Here is a 22,500-nt window from a genome sequence, read left to right on the forward strand (position 1 = left end):
TGGAAATAAAACAGTTTGTGAATGTCATTTCATGTTTTTTAAATGGCCCATAAACGTATTTACTGTGCAAAAGAGTGAATGGAAATGATGTTATTTAACATTTTATTTCACCACATCTGAAAGTTTAGACATCTTAAATGTTACTCAAGTAATATTGAAATCCAGGGATCAGCTGTGTGAATTATCTGAGGAATTGCAGGGAAAATGAACAGTGTCTCAATTTTCTGAAAACCATTAAACTCCCACATCCGCATCCGGTTAACGAGGCGTCAGGAATCTGGTACACTTAAGACTCTTTCTCTCCACTTTCCTCGGGGAACGATGTTCATGTGCTACTGTAACACTGGCAAGAGTGACGCTCCGGTACGGTTTCGTTATGAATGACTGGCCGGCGGTCACGCTGGAGTCGAGGATGGGCGTCAGGCGTGAGAATGATCACCCTTTCCGAGTGTTCTAATCCCTTTATATCTAAGCGGCCGTGGTAAGTCACTTTGAACAGTGCTTCCAGCTAATTTACGAGCCGCAAAGAGCCAGCGCTCCTCTCACGGGAGCTGTAAAACTCACGGCGCCCATGAGGAGCGTTCAGAGAGACACAGTCAGATCTATTGACTCCAGAGCGGAGTGGATGTTGCCATCATTCACACAAACCTCAGTGACATCAGGAGCCGTTGAATGTGTCTTACAGGAAAGACATGCTGGTGCCTCTGGGTAATATGTGTGATTGTAAAATAATTTATTCGCTGTCAAAGTAAATACTGTGACAATAAGAATGTCATGTTTCTTAAAAGGCTCCTATGATGTTTTACGTGAGTGTAACACTCCTCTCCAGTCCATCAGAACAGTGCAAAACCTGGTTTTAAAATCACAAACATGAGCTCATTAACATATGACCGCCCACATTTACATAACACTATTCAGTATTCAGCTATTTGACCCGCCCTGATATGCACATATGTGGGTGAATCTCACGAAAACATCTCCAGGTTTGAGTTATAAAGTCGCAATTGCGTGATATAAAGTCAGAATTACGAGATATAAAGTCAGAATTACGAGATATAAAGTCAGAATTGCGAGATATAAAGTCAGAATTACGAGATATGAAGTCGGAATTGCGAGATATGAAGTCGGAATTGCGAGATATAAAGTCGGAATTGCGAGATATAAAGTCGGAATTACGAGATATAAAGTCGGAATTGCGAGATATGAAGTCGGAATTGCGATATATGAAGTCGGAATTGCGAGATATAAAGTCAGAATTGCGAGATATAAAGTCAGAATTGCGAGATATAAAATCGGAATTGCGAGATATAAAGTCGGAATTGCGAGATATAAAGTCAGAATTGCGAGATATAAAGTCAGAATTGCGAGATATAAAGTCAGAATTGCGAGATATAAAATCGGAATTGCGAGATATAAAGTCGGAATTGCGAGATATAAAGTCGGAATTGCGAGATATAAAGTCGGAATTGCGAGATATAAAGTCAGAATTGCGAGATATAACAGAATTGTGAGATATAAAGTCAGAATTGCGAGATATAACAGAATTGCGAGATATAAAGTCAGAATTGCGAGATATAAAGTCAGAATTGCGAGATATAAAGTCAGAATTGCGAGATATAAAGTCGGAACCTCGAGATATAAAGTCAGAATTGCGAGGTATAAAGTCGGAACTGCAAGAAAAAAAGTCCATTAGAAAATGCTTAATTGTCATGAAAAATCATTATTTTCCTAAAAACAAGATTAATTTGAAGTAAAATATACTTTAATCTTTTCTCTTCTCTTTCAATACGGGCTGGACATGTTCCTGACAGGTCTGCGAGATTCGCTGACAAACGTTTGGAGGACGAGGAGATTGATGATCGTTTCACAGTGACTATATTTTGATGAAAGACTGTGAAGACAAACGTCCTTTTTTTCAGTGAAATATGTTGGCTGATAAATCGTTCACAGTAAGAGCAGGAATGTTGACTCTGCCGTGGTTTAGTTTAACAACTCGAGCGGCCTGTAATGTGTGTTTATGGGTCAGGCTGTGATTTTCTCTCCAACACCCACACTGTTCCTTATAAAATCCAGAAGCTTCAATCAGCGTCTGGCACGAGAAAACACAATTACCCCTCAAACCACATGTGCCGAGTGCACGATGACTTCAAGATGTGCGCAAGCAGCTGGTGACGGACACAAATCTGCACTGACCTGAGTTGGGCACGATCAGATGCCCTCCGAGAGCGTTGAAGGAGCCGAAGGCCGTGCAGGACGGGTCCCACGAGCGCACCAGGGTCTGCGCGCGGCGGCTGATGGTGTCTCCGTCCATCAAGGAGTGCGGGAGCTTGGGCGAGAGTTTGGACGAGATGTCGGACAGGTCCTCCTGGGGCGTCACCATGCCGGACGAGTTGTACACCTTGATCTTCAGGTTGGGCAGCGGGTCCAGAAGTGGGGAGTTGGTCATGGGGATTTTGTCGGCCACGTCGTGGAGGGCGTAAACGGGACCTCTGTACATGGCAGCGGCCGACGTCAGGTCAGGAGGAGCTGCTAGCAGATCAGCTAAACACACAAAGAGAAATCAAGGTCAAATACTTTTAATATAAGTACAATATTTAATATAATTTTTAATGATAATATAATAAGACATTTTTTAGTTTGTTTTTCATTTTCGTGTCTCAAAACACTGTGTAAACCTGTTTAGCACGTGATGATAAACCGTTATGAATGCATCAAGGTGAATCGAGTCCCTGTTATGCGGCGTATGTTCAGGGCCATCATCAGTCTTCTCCTCGTTACTGTCTTTATCTTCCGGCAGACAGCGGCCGCCTCGGAGGGCAGCGCTTCGGCACCGCGCCTACCAGAGCAGATGGAGCCAATCCTTCACAGGTACACATGAATATTCATGAGCGTGGCGAGTGGGCGGGGCGTCGTGCCCTCGTGCTCCTCTGCATCGAACCCACGGCAGCGACTCGTAAACTGACACGCCAGATATGCCATTACGCTTCCGTCTCCATGACAAACCATAGCAACACATCTTCTACCGCCGAGACCTGGAGCTCGAGGAGAGGTCATGAAACACGCTTCAGAGCGTTCACGAGAGCAGAGCGTTCACGAGAGCAGAGCGCCGCACATCAACTGTTCAGATCACTTCAGGGTGAATCTGGGGTGTTTCACATTCAATTCTAGCCAATTAAAGCAACTTTGTACTGTACAAAACAGCAATTCTGTCATTTACTCACTTGCATGTCATACAAAAGAAGATATTTTAATGAAAATTTGGGGTGTAAACAACATTGGTCCTCATTGACATTCATTAGATGGACAATCGTTTGTTATTAATTAATATTTCAAATATTTTTAGAATCTCTGTTTTCTTTTAATTTTAATTAAAGTTTTAGTAACATTAGTTTAGTAAGTTTGTGCAATTTTTATTACTGCATTTATTATATTTTATTGTACCTTTTTTTTAAAAAATGTCTATGTATTTTTATTTTAGTTTTAGTTATTTTAGTACATCAAGTAAAAGTAAATGAAAATGAGAAATGTCGCCTTGGCAAATAGAAAAAAAAAAAAAAGAAGAAAAAAAAAAGATTTTTAAAAAAAATATTTACCCTAACCCTATTTCAGTTACTTAATTTTGTTATTTATTTATTTTTTTATGGTTTTAGTTTGTTTTTTAACTATATAATAATTAAATATATAATTAATATATATTAATTATAATATATAATAATATAATTTTAACAATAACAATAATATTTTAACCCTTTAAATTGAAGTTTTTATAAAATATAAATAACCAAAAAAAAAAAAAAAATTAAAATAATTTTAAAATATATATAAATAATATTCAAATAAAACACTTACTAAAAATATTAAATATTTTATTTGTTTATCTTCATGTCATGTGACCATTAATCAACATTAAAAAACATGAACATGTGAAAGTGTTGTTAAATTATTAAATTATTCTCTTAAAATCTCAGGGAGAATCCAAGTAAATATTTTTAACTCAAAGGTGTTCAATGGGCAAAAATAAATAAACAAAAAATAAAATAAAGCAATCTTAAATTAATTTTATATAAATAAATAATTAATATTCCATAAATAATTATATATATATATATATATAAAATTCAAATAAAAAAACAAAAAATATATAAAAAATATGAAATAATATTTTATTTGTTTATCTTCATGTCATGTGACCATTAATCAACATTAAAAAAATTATTATTAAAAAGTAAATTATTGAAATATTCACTTAAAATCTCAGGGAGACTTTAAAATACATATTTTAGCTCAAAGGTGTTCAACGAGCAAAAATCAGTAATCACTGCGTTTACTCTAACACCGACGTGTTTCGAGATTCTCCAGCCTATTTTCTGATTCCAGCTCTTTCCTCTCTGTTTACACGCCGCTGCCATAACGCTCACATAACTGTGGCTGATGGGTAATTAACACTGAATGTGCCAGACAGACGAGGCTAATTACAGCGTCATGATAACGTGCGGACCGCTTCACATCGAGCTGACAGGCGCTCTGATGGCAGGAAACTCGCCGATCGCTCCCGCGTCTTTGAGTTATGAGCGTCTCCTCCGTTCTTTTCACGTCTCTGACACACATCAATTCTCCATCTGCAGCCGTCATCAGCGGCAAAATGATCCGTCACTTCCTTTATCATTACAGTGACACTGACACATGAAGAGAAATGTCATCAGTTCAGCTGCTCGTGACCGGACTAGTGATATTTTCAGTAAATACAAGTCAAATGAGGGGTTTTTTATTAATATTTCAAATATATATATATATATATATAATTTTAGTTAAAGTTTTAGTAACATTAATTTAGTAAGTTTTTTGTTGCATTTATTATATTTTATTGTGCCATTTTTAAATAAATATGTCTATATAGTTTTTTTGTTTATTAATTTTTATTTTAGTTTTACTTATTTTAGTACATCAAGTAAAAGTAAATGAAAATGAGAAATGTTGCCTTAGCAAATAGATGATTAAAAATAAGTTTTTTAATATATTTTTTTATATTTTATTTCTAACCATAACCTTATTTCAGTTAGTTAATTTTGTTATTAATATTTTTTTATGGTTTTAGCTTTAATTAACTATATTAAACCTGGAAGACAGAAAGTCATACAGCTTTGGAACTTTTTTTAAACCTTTAAATTGGAGTTTCCCCCAATTTTTTTAGAAAATATAAATAAATAAATTAATAAATAAAACCAAAATAAAACACTTACTAAAAATGTGAAATGTTTTTTTGTTTATCTGCATGCCATGTGAACATTAATCAACATAAAAAAAAAAATAAAAAAAAAGAAAATAAATAAAAAAACATGCATTTTTGAAGAATTTTTGTCGGTATTTCCCTATCATTAAAAATTCTCTTCTGCTCACCAAAGCTGCATTTATTTGATCAAAAATACAGTAAAAATAGTGAAATATTTTTACAATTTAAAATAACTTTTTTCTATGTGAATATATAGTAAAATGTTATTTATTCCTGTGATCAAAGCTGAATTTTTGACAAGTGTAGAAAGGGAAATACTGTATAAATGTAAAATAATAATAATAATAATAATAAATTGAGTTGGATGACCATCACTCCTAACTGTGACTCATTTAAGCTTTTCTTTTAGAGCAATTTCTAGCCAATAAAATTAAAAATATATTCACTTTGACTGGAAATCTCTCATATTTTGATTGGAAAACATGGGAAGCGTGTCCCGTACCTGTCCGAGCCGTCTTGATGTTGACCGGCTGGAATCCTCCGTTGAGCGCCGACGAATCCATGATGTCCGAGTCGAAGTCTCGGTGGTTCTTCCGGTAGACGAACAGCGCCACGATGACGGAGATCACCAGACACATGATGACGGCGATGACGATTCCCACGTAAAGAGCCACATCATCAGTGCTGGGAGCCGCTGGACACACACACACACACACACACACACACACACACACACACAAGATCTGATTTATAGCTCTTTTATTAAAGCGTGTCAAATTAGGAGGGAGATTCTATCTGGGGTCCAATATCCTCACTGATCGCTTGGGATATTAATAACTCCAGACTTCATTACTGTCCTGAGCGAGAGGAGCCTCTGTGATGTACTGCCAAATGTGCTGACCAAACAAACATGTGGTTCGACTATCAAACAAAAACTTAACAAGAATGTTTAGACTGGACCGTGTGATCGGATCATCTACAACAGCTCTGAGCGCTTCTCATCCAATCACAATCTGTTTATAATGTTAGTTTGAGTCTTTAGTTTTGAACTCAAGAGTTTCATAACGTGAAGCTGATTCATTCATCTGATGTGAATCACACATGAATCATCTGATCTTCTGCTTTGTGTTCATCAAGATCCAAATAAAGAGAGAAAATAAGCATTTACATTTGTGTATTTTGCAGATGATTTTGTCTTTGAAAAGTATTTTATTCACTGAATTATATTTGTTGGAAAAATCACATTTAATATTTGCTTAATATTTGTAATATAGGGAATTCAACATAACAAAATAAATTAAAATGGATAAATGAATAATAATAACCTTTATTATTATTATTTTGAATTTGCAGCAAAATCAAAAGCAATTTATACAATAAATAGTAACGGTTCTTAAAGCTGATTGGTTAATACAGCTTTTCAGCCGTAACCATGATGTAAAATGACTTATCAAAAAAAAAAAAAAATATATAATAATAATAATAATAATAAAAAATAAATAAAATAAAATAAAAATCCACATTAAAAAAAAAAAAAAAAAAAAAAAAAAAAAGATGCCAAATACTTTATTCACTAAATTATAGTTGTTGAAAAAAATTGAAAAAAAAAAAAAAAAAAAAAAAAAACATTTGCTGGAAGTTAAAAAACAAATTTATTATTATTATTAATTATTATTATTATTTAAAATAATAATAAAAATATATTTTTTAAATCATTATTTACTTATTTATTTATTCATTCATTCATTCATTCCATAAATCACATTTATTGTTGCTGAAAAGTCAATAAAATAAAAGTTATATATATATATATATATATATATATATATATATATATACACATTTTATTTAATAAAAAAAGTAACAAAAATAAATTACAATTAATAATAATAATATTAATAATATTAATAATTTCCAGCAAAAAAAAAAAAAAAAAACTTATGCAACAGTGGCGTTCTTAAAGCTGATTGGTTAATACACCTTTCTATCCGTAACTATGATGTAAAATGACTTCTATCATAACATAAGGTTTGTCACCCCCAAAGGACACAGAAATATATAAATGTTTGTGAAATAATGTTACATGTACTGTGATGAATACAAAGATGAAAAAGATGAGTTGTGTTATGAGAGATATTACTGACACAAGACAGAGAGGAATAAACAGCAGATCTCATGGATGAAGAACATGAGAATATGAAGAATATGAAGAATATGAGGATATGAGGACATGCTTCAGACTGTTTCCTCACTTCATCATGGATCACATCTAGAAATCAGACATTTCTTTCTGTCATTCCTCACATCTATTCTACCCTCGGCTCTTTCTGTCTTGGAAAAAACTCCCAATGATTACGTGGAATGGAAACTCGTGTTTGACAGGCCATCATTAGAAGCAATACTTTGCCCTCATTTCCATAGAAACAGTCCTTTTGTCCCCCTGATAATTGTGAAAAATGCAATTTCCTGTCAAAGCAGTGACAAGTGTGGAAACGGCAGTAATATAAAGGTGTCCGCGGGCCTCCGGCGACGGGCAGATCTCTGAAAACACCACAGGAAAACCATTGATTCCTGCGTGGATACGGAGCGCAGGCGCAGCTGACCTCCCGTCTGCACAATTAAACCAACGCAGGCTCAAAATTCACTCATTTGTGCTTGTACTGAGACACAAAACACTGGATGTGAGTCTCAGCTGCAGTGAAACAGCACTGTAATGCTCTCATCCACCAGCAGATGGCGCTGTCAGCCATCACTGCACTAAACCTCATACTAATACTGTGTGTGTGTGTGTGTGTGTGTGTGTGTGTGTGTGTGTGTGTGTGTGTGTGTGTGTGTGTGTGTGCATTTTCTGCATGCTTTTAACATCTTATTGATTCACTGTGATCAAAACACCAGGAGTTACACTGCAACACTTACACTTCTGAAGCTTTTAATTAGTCTTTTTTGACCTGTTTTCCAGTAAAATATCTAAAAATAACACTTAAAACCACAGAAAATTACCAGGAAAGCAACACTTATTTTTAAAGAATATATTTTAATACGAGTATATTTTGTCTTGATTTTTTTAAAATTCAAGTATAAAGTTATATTCAAGTCAGGAAAAAATGTTAATATTTTAATAGTGCTGCAAATCCACCTAGTTTTTAGGATTTTGAGATATTTTAACTCTTATTTCTAACTTTAAATAATACAAATAAATGTGTAATGGTGTAGAATTTACTACAAATTTCACAAATAATTACAAAGAAACAACAATTAACATTTAATTAAATGTGAAATGTTAAATGTAAAACAGAAAGACAATAAAATATTTTATTTTATTTATTATTTATTTTATTTTTTTTTGTGCTCCAATAATCTTGGAGCAATTTTTAATATTTATTTATTTTATTTATTTATTTATTTATTTATTTTTTGTAAAACATGCTCCAATAATCTTGGAGTCATTTTTAATATTTATTCATTTTATTTATTTATTTTTTATTTTATTTTTATTTTTTTTTATTTTTTTTTTCGCAAAACATGCTCCAATAATCTTGGACTAATTTTTATATTATTTATTTATTTTGTAAAACGTGCTCCAATAATCTTTAATTATTTTTTATAAGATTTTTTTCAATTTAATTTATTTTATTTTTTTATTATTGAATTAAGTGTACTTTATACAACCAATAACAACGGTTCTTAAAGCTGATTGGTTAACACAGATTTCCAGCTGAAACTATGATGTAAAATGACTAGTAAATTTCACAAATAATTACAAATAAATGGCACACATTGAATTAAATGTGACATTTTGAAGCAGAAAGACTGAAATAGTGTTTTCTTGTACAATATGCTCTAATAATCTTTATTTACAACTTTATATAACACACTGGAATGCAGTATTCCTGCAGTAAGCCCTCAGTAGGTGTCAGCTAGTGTGTAGTGTGCAGTATGCAGTGATTCTGATGATATAAAGGAAGTATTCAGCTACTCAATTATGTACAGTGGTTTATGAGAGCGCAGTAATAACCTGCTGTGCTTAAAGAGAAAGAGCTTTAATTCAGACGAGATACAGGAACTGAACGCCTGTGTGTCGCCTGTCCTCTGAGTGAAGCTGGACGCAGTGTGTGTGTGTGTGTGTGTGTGTGTCTGCAGCTGCTGCGCTCTTAAAGGTAGCAGCAATCAATGTCACGATCAGCGCTGCACGGCCCCTCGTTGAGTTTAATCACTGTGACATTCCAAATTAATCTCACTAATGTGAACGCTGCCCTCTAAAACCAGACGCTCTGACCCGTCTGACGCACATGAAAACACCAGGTTTACATGAACACAAAGATGTTTGCGATTGTAAACGCAAGGTTTGAGAGTACGGCTGCATGATTTGGGAAAAAATATTTCATTATGATTTTTCTGATAAAAAGTGTGGTTGTGATTAAAGCTGCAGGTTTGCTGTTTGTTTGTAGGTTTGCACTATCTTGGACAACAACTTTGTAATTATATATTAATACCACTATAAATTATTATTATTATTACTACTACAAAAAAACTATTAAATAAAATAAAAAAAATTACTGTTGTAAAATTTAATGTAAAATAAAAAACAAATATTTATAAATTATTATTATTATTGTTTTTAATAATTATTGTTGTTGTTATTATTATCACTAAAAATGGTAAACAATAGGAAATATTATTACTGTAATGTTAGAAAAATATTTCATTATTATTATTAATAATAATCATCATTACTCTTATTATTAAATATTTATTTATTTATAAATATTTATCAATCAAAATAAGAAATATTAATGTTGCAATATTTCAATGTGAAATAAAAAGCAAATATCTAAGAATTTTATTATTATTATTATCACTAAATAAAAATAGTAAACACAATTAGAAATATTACTATTGTAATTTAAGAATTTTTTTTGATTATTATTGCAAAAAAATGTATTAAACAAAATACAAAATATTACTAATGATTACTGTTGTTGTTGTTGTTAATAATAATAATAATTATTATTATGGTTATTATTATCACTAAATAAAAACAGTAAACACAATAAGAAATATTACTATTGTAATTTAAGAAAAAATATTTCATTATCATCACTATTATTATTAAATATTTATTTATTTATTTATAAATATTTATTAATCAAAATAAGAAATATTAATGTTGCAATATTTCACTGTGAAATAAAGCAAGTATTTAAGAAAAATAATACAATAATAATTTTAATTTACAATACAACAGCAAAATTATACTAATATTTAAATGATATTTTAATATTTTAATAAATTTAATAATACTCATTTTCAAACATCAAGTTTTTATTTTGGCTGACAACCTTCTCTTTTGTTGAAAACAGCCGGTTTATAAGCGCTTTTTACAAGTTTGGGAAGAATTCTGGCTCATGTTGCGTCAAATAAGCGACCCAAACTCAAACCTTTATGACTTTCCCATTTAAGGTCATCACAAAACGGAAGTTGCGCTAATCTTTTCTTCCTGTATATAGTGTCGTATATCCGAGTGAAACGCTTCTCAAACAAGAACAAATGTAGGGCAGGGCTTGATTTTGTCTGTGAGGAATTGATTGGATGGTTGTGGTTTGCTATTGGTGGATCTCATGTGAGTGACAGGTTGCCCCGCCCTCGTCATCAGAGAAGAGAAGAGATGCTGCAAGAGGGAGGAGAAGATATTCTGATTCAAGATTATGAGGAACACGAATTTAACACAATAATGATGTGCACCGATAAATCATTTATAATAAATCCTGCAATATTCCTTAACAAAAAAACATTTCATGGTGACTTTAAGACCTCAGTTTCTCCAGGACGGTTCAGTCGACCTGTTTTCTAGCCAGCAAGGGTTCAGGGTTGGGATACGGTCATGAGCGCAGAGGAACTGATCCTATCGATCGGCCTGTGATCTCAGGGAGCCCGCGGGGCGAAGAGAGGCCGGCTAACGGGGTTTGATTATCTGCCAGACTCTAAGCCCGAAGGCTGGCCGGCGTTTCCACGCGAGGCCACTTTGACACGGTCGCACTCGCACCGCATCCCAAATGAGCGAGAGAGACCCGACCTGTGCGCGTGGCGAGAAAATGCGAACATCTATTCCTGGTCAGTCGGCTGACATGGATACTCCCTCATTTCTCTGCAAACAGAGGGATCTTCTGTATTATTCATAAACTTCCATCTTTAACAAAGATATCAGGGTAAATGATGACTCTCTGCAGGATCATAAAGCCGCTCATATTCGGGTCCGTATGGACGCGGCGAATCGAGCCGGAATGATGAAAGTCCGGCGATATCATCTACCCGTGCAACCCTTCCGTCCGCCGCTCGGACTTTGATGATAAAGCGGCACACTCACCAGGGGTGAGCATTAAAATGTATCGCTGAGATTAATACGCTTCTTTGAACATGAGGGACTGAAGGTAGAAGAGCGCGAGGAGAGAGAGAAGAAAACAGGGTGGAAATGAAAAGGATTATTGAGCGGTTGCACTGGAGAGGCGGGCGAGAGACAGACACATTTCCTCAGCCGGCGATCACAGCAGCCATGTGTGAAAGAGACGCCCAGGGCTTCAAGGCCGGAGAAGAGCCGCACACACGCACACACACACACACACTGCAGAACTGTTTTATAGTTGATTTTATTAACATTAACATTCTGTCAACATTTATTCACCCTCATGTTGTTGCAAACCTGTATGACTTCATACTGAAAACTAAATACATAATTTCTATTTGAACACCACACTGACTTTCATTGCATGTTCATAATATCTTTTTTTGTGTTTGGAACGACATGAGGGTGAGTAAATGAGGACAGAATTGTCCATTTTAGGTGAAATACTCCTTTACATTTGTGGTATGAAGGATTAATATTGTAAATAAGCAGATGGATGCAGCTTGAACCAGTCTGAGCTGGTCTTAACTGGTCTAAGATGTTCTCCCAGACTTAACACAAGCACAAAACCCTTCTAAAAATCAGCAAAACAGACCAGACTGGGTGAGAAAACCTCCTTAGATTAGACAGTTTAAGGTGGTTTGTTGGTGTAAGATGGTCTACACTGGCTTAGATGTTCTCCAAGGTTTTACACAAGTCCCAAATCCCTATAAAACTAGCAAAACAGACCAAACTTGACGAGCAAATTACATTAGATTAGACAGTCTAAGGTGGTTTGTTGGTGTTAGATGGTCTACACTGGCTTAGATGTTCTCCCAGACTTTACACAAGTCCCAAATCCCAAAAACCCGGTAAACCAACCAGACTGGGTGAGCAAACCTCCTTAGACTAGACAGTCTAAGGTGGATTGCTGGTCTAAGCTGGTCTCTCAGTCTTGATACAAGTCCCAAAACCATTCAAAACCAGCAAAACAGACCAGATTGGGCAACCAAACCACCTTGGACTGTCTAGGTCATGTAGTCTGGTCTGTATCAAGCCTGGGAATCCATCTAAGCCAGCTTAGACCAGCAAACCACCTTAGACTCTAGTCTACAGTAGTTTGGTCCCCCGGTCTGGTCTGTTTTGCTGGTCTAAGCTTATCTAAGCTGGTTTAGTTGGTCACCCAGACTTAACACAAACCGCAAACACCTCAAAAACCAGCTAAACCAACCAGGGGTGCGTTTCCCAAAGCGAACTATGGTCGCAAGTTCCGTAGTTACCAATAGAGTTCAATGGGACTTACGACCACGGTTCACCAACGATGCTTTCAGGAAACGCACCCCAGACTGGGAGACCAGATTGCTGGTCTAAGCTGGTCTCCCAGTCTTAATACAAGCCCCAAAACCCTTAAAAACCTGGGAAACAGACCAGACCAGGTGACCAAACCACCTTAGGCTGTCTAGGTCACGTAGTCAAGTATCAAGCCTGGGAGTCTATCTAAGCCAGCTTAGACCAGAAAACCACCTTAGACTCTAGTCTACAGTAGTTTGGTCCCCCAGTCTGGTCTATTTTGCTGGTCTAAGCTTTTCTAAGATGGTTTAGTTGGCCGCCCAGGCTCAACACAAACCCCAAACACCTCAAAAACCACCTAAACCAACCAGACTGGGTGACCAGATTGCTGGTCCAAGATGGTCTCCCAGTCTTGATACAAGCCCCAAAACCCATAAAAACCTGCAAAACAGACCAGACTAGGTGACCAAACCACCTCAGACTGTCTAGGTCACGTAGTCTGGTCTGTATCAAGCCATGAAGTCCAGTGTAGAACGGCAAACCAACTTAGACTTTCTAGTCTACGGTGGTTTGATCACCCAGTCTGGTCTATTTCACTGGTCTAAGCCTATTTAGATGGTCGTCCAGGCTTGATAAAAGCCCAAACCCCTCTAAAACCAGCAAAAAACAGACCAGATTTGGTGACCAAACCACCTTAGACTGTCTAGGTTACGTAATCTGGTCTGTATCAATCCTGGGAGTCCATCTAAGCCAGCTTAGATCAGCAAACCACCAATATCTAGTCTACGGTGGTTTGATCACCCAGTCTGGTCTGTTTGCTGGTCTAAGCTGATTTAGATGGTTGCTCAGGCTTGATACAAGCCCAAAACCCCTCTAAAACCAGCAAAACAGACCAAACAACCTTAGACTAGTTTAAGCTGTTTTCAGCACTGAAAGACTCTCGAGAGTGAAAGAGAGATGGTATGAATGGAGAAAAAGAATAAAAAGGAGGAAATGAGGAAGGTTTGGAGACATGCAAACAGAAATCAATGAAATGAAGGACTCACATGGATGTGGCAGAGCATTGCTCTTGTCTGTGTGTTCGGAGGACTTCTGATATAAGGAACCTTTGGGAGAGAGGGAGGGATGGAGGGTGAGGGATGAAAATCAAATTCAACACAATCGGATTGAACAAAATCAAACAAGCCAAACAAAGACATGAGCGATGACGGCGACCGAGGGCGATTCTTCTCCATTTGGTGTCACTTTCACCCTCTCCTGGACTCTTTCTGCAGACAAACGAGGCGGCCGCAGACGCGCGAGGGAACGGCACCATCCGTCAGCCGCGTTTTAGTGCTTCATTAGGACTAACGAGCGAGCGGGATGGATCGTTTTAAGCTGATAAACAGTCGTGGAGTCAATGAGTCAAAAGCACTCGCAGCCTCACATCTGACACACGGACAAGAGGAATCGGCCTCTCTGCTGCACTCTGGGAGCTGGACGCTATTAGAGGAGAGACGCCCGCTAATGTAGCATGAGGAACGGCCTTAAATCACATCCGCACTGACTCCAGAGGCCGACGGACCCCAACGACGCAAGCATATCTGCATATCGAGAGAGAGAGAGAGAGCGCATTCGGCCGCAGGCCTGTTTCAATGAAAAGCTTCCATGCTGTAGTTTACTTTCCCGCACTGATGCATTTCCTACGGAAGCTCATTTCCACCACATTAGAAAAAAACCCCATGAAATAATGACTTAAAAAGTCGAAATTATGAGAGAAAACGCCATGTAAGAAAAAAAGTTGATTATGTAAGTCGAAATTGACATAAACAGCCAAAATTATGAGATAAAAAATTTCCACTACATAAGAAAAAAAAATCATGAAATGACATAAAAAGTAGAAATTATGAGATAAAAAAAAAAAAAAAATCAAAATTATGAGAAAAAATTTCCGCCACGTCAGAAAAAAAGTCTCGACATAAAAAAGTTGAAATTATGGCTTTCTTTTTTCATAATTATGACTTGTGTCAATTTTGTCAACTTTTTATCTAACAAATCACTTTGTATATCAGAATTTCGACTTTTTATGTCAATTTCCACTTTCATAATTCCAATTCAGTATGTCAGAATTTAAACTTTTTGTGTTAAGACGTTTTTTTCTTGCGTGGCAGAATTTTTTTCTGATAATTTCAACTTTTTTCATAATTATGACTTTATTTGTCAACTTTTTATCTAACAAATCACTTTGTATGTCAGAATTTTGACTTTTTAATGGCATAATTATGACTTTTCGTGCCACTTAGTATGTCATGATTTTTATGTCGTAATTATGACTTTTTGAAGTCATAATTTTGACTTATGTCAATTTTTACTTTTTTAATGTTATAACTAATACGTGTCATAATTTCGACATGTCAATTTCGTCTTGTTTTTTGTCATAATTAAGACTTTTCATGCAATTTTCGACTTGTCAATTTCTACTTTTACTTTTATAATTTTGATAATTTTTAATGTCATAATTTCGAATTTTTGTGTTGTATTTATGACTTCTTGAAATCACGGGTTCAACGTTTTAAGTCAGAATTTCAACTTATGTCATAATTTCAAATTTTTCATGTTATAATTACTTTTTGAGTTGTAATTTTGACTTATGCCAGTTTCGACTTTTTTGGTAATTATGACTGCCATAATTTTGACTTTTAATCTCATAAATGTGACTTGGCATACCATACTTGGCATTTTTTATGTCACAATTATGGTAATTCTATAATTATGATAATTCATATGTGGCGAAAACAGGATTCCTACTGATAAAGAATAGTGGGGCATAAATGAATTTGCAAAAAAGCTTCAGACACGAACAAAAGACGACACAGACGTCACTGCTGGATGCAGAAAACAGTCAAACAGGCAGGCAGGTAGATCCATCGATGGACAGATAATCAATGCTCTGATGGATGGAGTGTTTTTGTGTGCATGTAATGGACAGAGATGTTGTGCTGCGAGGAACTCATGTGACCTTTGACCTGTCTGCTGTTCGTCTTCCTGAAATGACCCAGTCAATCTCACAAACAGATGTTCAGGTCACATTACAGCCCAAAATGAAGATGAAAAAGAAAGAAATTGCTGTTTCTGTTGCTTCATATGATACAGAATGGTGCAAATATTAGGTTTCATACTGCAAAAAATTTGCACAAGATTTATTTTCTGGGAGAAGAAAAAGCCGGTGTTTGCCCTTGTGTTTGTCGTGCCCTTTCCGCGGATCGATATGTCAAGAAAATGTCATCTGTCTGTGCGTTAAGTAACCAAAGCCCAGAAAAGCAACATCATAACAAAGTAAGACAGCCGAAGCTGCACACAAACACAGCGGACGAGCCGATCGAGCGCTCGATTCTCAGCTAAAGAGCCAAATCGAGAATAAGACTTCAAATTCAATCTGACCTGCACCTGAAACACAAGTTGAGCACTTTACAAACTCAAAAAGCAAATCATTTCTCTCAGCACATTACAAACTCACACTGGAAGATCGCAGTGCCATTAACGCTCCGTAAATGCTTCCTAACGGCATGAACTCACGGTTCTGCTGGACGAGGTGAGTTCACGTATCAAGTGTAATTCATGTCCAATGATATTTGCAATAATGTGAGCTTTCAGATGATGTGGATTCCAGATAAACGCCCAGTGAAGCGGTCATTAGCATGCACATAAGTGGTTTCACCCTTTTAGCTGGAGAAAGGGGAAAAAATCAATCAAGGGAAGTGAGCCTAAATCTATAACGTTATGGGTTTTATATTCCCCACAAACTAGCCATCAATCTGCACAGAAGTAATGCTCCCACAATGCATTTCACGAGGAAAATAGGAAGATTCAAATGGCTTCATGGCATTTCCTGAAAGCTGCTTTAAAAGCTCAGTTAACAACTCAACAAAATCACTCGACCACCAAGAGAACGTGCCACGGTACGCTGCAGAAACTGACTTTCTTCCTCAGTGTTTCTGTCTCGTTTTCCAGCACAAATATCTGAACATTCTTAAATCAAGATACATTTACTGGAGAAGAGAAATGACTGAAGACAGAACGAAAAACGTATCAAAATGAAGTGAGTTTGAGCTTAAAACAAGAACAAATATCTGCCAATTGATTTTTCTGACCTCACTGGTAAATATTTGTTCTTGTTTTAAGCATAAAGTCACTTTTTTTCAAGACATAATATCTTCAGTCATTTCTCTTCTCCAGTAAATGTATCTTGATTTAAGAATGTCTAGATATTTGTACTGGAAAACGAGAAGCAAAATTATAAGATTAAAAATTTCCACCACATAAAAACAACAACATAATGAAATTACTTAAAAAGTCAAAATTATGAGATAAAAAAGTCGAAATTATGAGGAAAAAATTTCCGTTGTGTAAGAAAAAAAAAATTCTTAACATAAGTTGAAATTCTGACTTTGTCATAATTATGACACATTATGTCAATTTTGTCAACTTTTTATCTAACAAATGACTTTGTAATTTTCAAATTTCATAATTCTGATTTAGTATGTCTTAAGACTTTTTTTTTATGTGGCAGACATTTTTTTTTTCTTCCATAATTTCAACTTTTTTCATAATTATGACGTCAATTTTGTCAACTTTTTATCTAACAAATGACTTTGTATGTCAGAATTTTGACTTTTTATGTCAATTTCGACTTTTCATGGCAATTTCAACTTAGTATGTCATATTGTGTCATAATTATGACTTTTTGAAGTCATAATTTTGTCTTATGTCAATTTCTACTTTTTTAATGTTATAATTAAGACTTGTGTCAATTTTGACATATCAATTTCAACTTTCATAATTCTGATTTAGTATGTCAGAATTTCGACTTTTTGTCAGTTATAAGCCAGGATTTTGACTTTTTACATTAATTTCGACTTTTTAATGTCATAATTAAGACTTTTCAACTTAGTATGTCATAATTTCAACTTTTTGTTGTAATTATGACTTTTTAAAGTCATAATTTTGATGTCAATTTCTACTTTTTTAATGTCATAACTAAGACTTGTGTCATAATTTCGACATGTCAATTTTGACTTTTGTTTTTTGGCATAATTTCAACTTTTTGTCATAATTGACTTTTTGAAGTCATAATTTTGACATGCCAGTTTCTACTTTTTTAATGTCATAATTAAGATGTGCCATAATTTTGATGTCAATTTCGACTTGTTTTTTACGTCATAATTTTGACTTTTTGTGTCATATTTATGACTTCTTGAAATCATGGTTTTGTCTTTTTAAGTCAGAATTTCAACTTATGTCATAATTTTGACTTAAATTTCACAAATATCTAAATCAAGATAAATTTACTGGAGAACCAAGATGTTTAATGAAAATGAAGTGAGTTTGAGCTTAAAACAAGAACAAATATCTGCCAATTGATTTTTCTGACCTCACTGGTAAATATTTGTTCTTGTTTTAAGCATAAAGTCACTTTTTTTCAAGACATAATATCTTCAGTCATTTCTCTTCTCCAGTAAATGTATCTTGATTTAAGAATGTCTAGATATTTGTACTGGAAAACGAGAAGCAAAATTATAAGATTAAAAATTTCCACCACATAAAAACAACAACATAATGAAATTACTTAAAAAGTCAAAATTATGAGATAAAAAAGTCGAAATTATGAGGAAAAAATTTCCGTTATGTAAGAAAAAAAAAATCTTAACATAAGTTGAAATTCTGACTTACTTTGTCATAATTATGACACATTATGTCAATTTTGTCAACTTTTTATCTAACAAATGACTTTGTAATTTTCGACTTTCATAATTCTGATTTAGTATGTCTTAAGACTTTTTTTTTTATGTGGCAGACATTTTTTTTTCCATAATTTCAACTTTTTTCATAATTATGACGTCAATTTTGTCAACTTTTTATCTAACAAATGACTTTGTATGTCAGAATTTTGACTTTGTATGTCAATTTCGACTTTTCATGCCAATTTCAACTTAGTATGTCATATTGTGTCATAATTATGACTTTCTAAAGTCATAATTTTGTCTTATGTCAATTTCTACTTTTTTAATGTTATAATTAAGACTTGTGTCAATTTTGACATATCAATTTCAACTTTCATAATTCTGATTTAGTATGTCAGAATTTCGACTTTTTGTCAGTTATAAGCCAGGATTTTGACTTTTTACATTAATTTCGACTTTTTAATGTCATAATTAAGACTTTTCAACTTAGTATGTCATAATTTCAACTTTTTGTTGTAATTATGACTTTTTAAAGTCATAATTTTGATGTCAATTTCTACTTTTTTAATGTCATAACTAAGACTTGTGTCATAATTTCGACATGTCAATTTTGACTTTTGTTTTTTGGCATAATTTCAACTTTTTGTCATAATTGACTTTTTGAAGTCATAATTTTGACATGCCAGTTTCTACTTTTTTAATGTCATAATTAAGATGTGCCATAATTTTGATGTCAATTTCGACGTCATCATTTTGACTTTTTGTGTCATATTTATGACTTCTTGAAATAATGTTTTTGTCTTTTTAAGTCAGAATTTCAACTTATGTCATAATTTTGACTTAAATTTCACAAATATCTAAATCAAGATAAATTTACTGGAGAAGCAAGATGTTTAATGAAAATGAAGTGAGTTTGAGCTTAAAACAAGAACAAATATCTGAAAGTTGAGTCAGAAAAATCATCTTAATTCAAAGGGAAAACAAGTTGATTTTTCTGACCTCACTGGCAAATATTTGTTCTTGTTTTAAGCATAAAGTCACTTAATATCTTCAGTCATTTTGCTTCTCCAGTAAATGTATCTTGATTTAAGAATGTTTAGATATTTGTGCTGGAAAACAAGAGAAGTATAATAATTTTTGGCAGTATAATACTGTTTTAGGACATGCACCAAAGCAAAATCATGGTTTTCTCTGAAGTCAAATAAATAAACATTTTGTGTTTTATTGCATTATGATGCATTGAAATTGAGCTGGTAAAACTGATGAAGAATCATTCCTGGAGTCTTCAGACAGATGATTCCTCCGAGACTCTGATCAATACACTCGCTCATCATTTACACGCCAAAATGAAACTGGTAATTAGATTCCTGATTATCATTAACGACTTTTGATTCAATCAGCTCTGCATCTCCACGACCCCTGGCCATTTCATTTTCATGACCTAATCAAAATGAATATGAAACTCAACATTTATTAAAGCAAACGCTCTTGCTGCTTTTTCTGTTTCGCCCTCAACAAACATTTCTTACTGAGGAAACGTTTTTGTTTTTGCATTTCCAAACTGCAGCTGCGTTCTCATTTTCAGCTGGCAGACGAGTGAAGGGAGGATTAGCAGATAAACACGGACGCGTCGCTTCAGAAGAGGGAAACGGTTCGTCTCAAATCTCCTCTGGCCTTCACAACCTCTGCATGTATAATCAAAGCCAAACAGCAGAGAATCAAGTTACTGTTTCACTGGATGCACTAAACAGAAAAACACGTCTCTTACAACAGCAACGGAAAAAGATCCTCATCCTGACCACAGCTGGAACGCTTTGGATTTTCCCACCGATTTGTTGGAGAAAAGGAAAAAGCCTTTGTCATCTGTACTTCCAGTGATGGACAGTAACAAAGCACTGACCCGCCTTTGAGCTCAGTGTCGCTTTATTCACCTTTGTTTGCATTTACTACATAGACTACTGTGGAAGCTTGTTTCTGCCATGAAATAAAAAATAAAAAAAAGGTAATTGCGACTTTTTATCTCACAATTCTGACTTTTTGTTCACAATTCTGACTTTATAAGATGCAATTGTTTATATTTCGTAATTCTGAGAAAAAAAGACAGAATTGCAACTTTATAACTCCCAATTCTGACTTCAACTCCCAATTCCGACTTTATATCTCGCAATTCCGACTTGATAACTCGCAATTCCGACTTTATATCTCGCAATTCCAACTTGATAACTCACAATTCCAACTTGATAACTCACAATTCCGACTTTATTATCTCGCAACTCCGACTTGATAACTCACAATTCCAACTTGATAACTCGCAATTCCGACTTTATTATCTCGCAACTCCGACTTGATAACTCACAATTCCAACTTGATAACTCGCAATTCCGACTTTATATCTCGCAATTCCAACTTGATAACTCACAATTCCAACTTGATAACTCGCAATTCCAACTTGATAACTCGCAATTCCGACTTTATTATCTCGCAACTCCGACTTGATAACTCACAATTCCAACTTGATAACTCGCAATTCCGACTTTATATCTCGCAATTCCAACTTGATAACTCACAATTCCAACTTGATAACTCACAATTCCAACTTTATATCTCGCAATTCCGACTTTATTATCTCGCAACTCCGACTTGATAACTCACAATTCCAACTTGATAACTCTCAATTCCGACTTTATATCTCGCAATTCCAACTTGATAACTCACAATTCCAACTTGATAACTCGCAATTCCAACTTTATTATCTCGCAATTCCGACTTTATTATCTCGCAATTCCGACTTGATAACTCGCAATTCCAACTTGATTACTCACAATTCCAACTTGATAACTCGCAATTCTGACTTCTTTGTTATGAAATAGCGATTGCGAGATGAATCTAATCTGTCACACTTGGGTAAAAAGTCTAGTGGAAAACATCCAACAGAACTTTTTGTATAGAAAAAGCATTAAATCCGTGAAATATTGATATATTATTCATTGTTTAGGTCAGATTTCGCCTGAACGCTCACTATCTGCTTTTACTGCATAGAAAAGTGCAGCGTGAACGTTCGGCTAAACAACTTCTTTTGTGTTTCACAGAAGAAAGAAAGTCTATGGTTTTGGAATGACACAAGAGTGAGTAAATGATTACAGATCATTTTTAATGAATGAGTACAGAAAAAATATTTTCTGTTTTCCCACTTACATGTGTTTAAAACATCTTCTGAAAGAGTTGAAGAATCATAAAACTGCTTGTCAACACGTATAATTGCCTTCACTAGAAAAACAGCTGAGAAAGAGTCTGAGCGGCTGTGATTTTCCTCTCTTTCTCCCTCTGTGATTCCTGTGCTTTTTAAAATAGGGTCCAAATCATAGTAATCATAGACGTGGAGCAATTATGAAACTTTCTGTAAGTACGATATAATCCCTTATCATTATTTTAAATATAGCTGCTGAATGCTGGCCTGCGAGTGGAGTCATTACATCCAGTATCACATCTCACAGGCTATATTTACACTGCGGCTGACGTGACCGACAAAGGCACATATTGTTTCTCCGACACCAACATCTATTTCAACCCAATCTGTTAGATGAGAACACTCTTCTGACGAGAGAAAAATAAGATTAGCAGCAGCAGTGGACAGAAGGACACTGCAAAGTTCTAGGAAAACTATATAAACATCCTTACACAAAAAATGTCTAAGATAAGTACGAAAGCTCGTTTCCACATCGGAATAAAAAATTAAAAAAGGTAATTGCGACTTTTTATCTCACAAATCTAACTTTTTTTCCTGTCAAAACTTGCAATTCTGATTTTTTTTCTCAGAATTGTGAGAAATAAACTTGGAAATGTGAGAAATAAATTCGGAATACTAAGAAAAGAGTCAGAAT

At 34.8% G+C, this 22,500-nt stretch overlaps 1 protein-coding gene across 2 annotated transcripts in view; it reads right to left on the reverse strand.

Moving 5' to 3' along the window:
• The window catches only part of unc5cb (unc-5 netrin receptor Cb), a 190,375-nt gene that overhangs the window by 18,429 nt on the left and 149,446 nt on the right, over positions 1 to 22,500 (reverse strand). Inside the window, exons 8-10 of one of the 2 annotated variants that reach the window (XM_051911073.1) lie at positions 13,946 to 14,005; positions 5,733 to 5,924; positions 2,194 to 2,541 (exon numbers count right to left, since the gene is read on the reverse strand). In XM_051911073.1, coding sequence (XP_051767033.1) covers positions 2,194 to 2,541; positions 5,733 to 5,924; positions 13,946 to 14,005 — 600 coding nt within the window. The remainder of the gene's footprint in view (positions 1 to 2,193; positions 2,542 to 5,732; positions 5,925 to 13,945; positions 14,006 to 22,500) is intronic. The other variant, XM_051911074.1, reaches the window with a different exon arrangement.

This window comes from Ctenopharyngodon idella, chromosome 10, assembly GCF_019924925.1.
Source record: "Ctenopharyngodon idella isolate HZGC_01 chromosome 10, HZGC01, whole genome shotgun sequence".
Classification (NCBI taxonomy): Eukaryota; Metazoa; Chordata; class Actinopteri; order Cypriniformes; family Xenocyprididae; genus Ctenopharyngodon; species Ctenopharyngodon idella.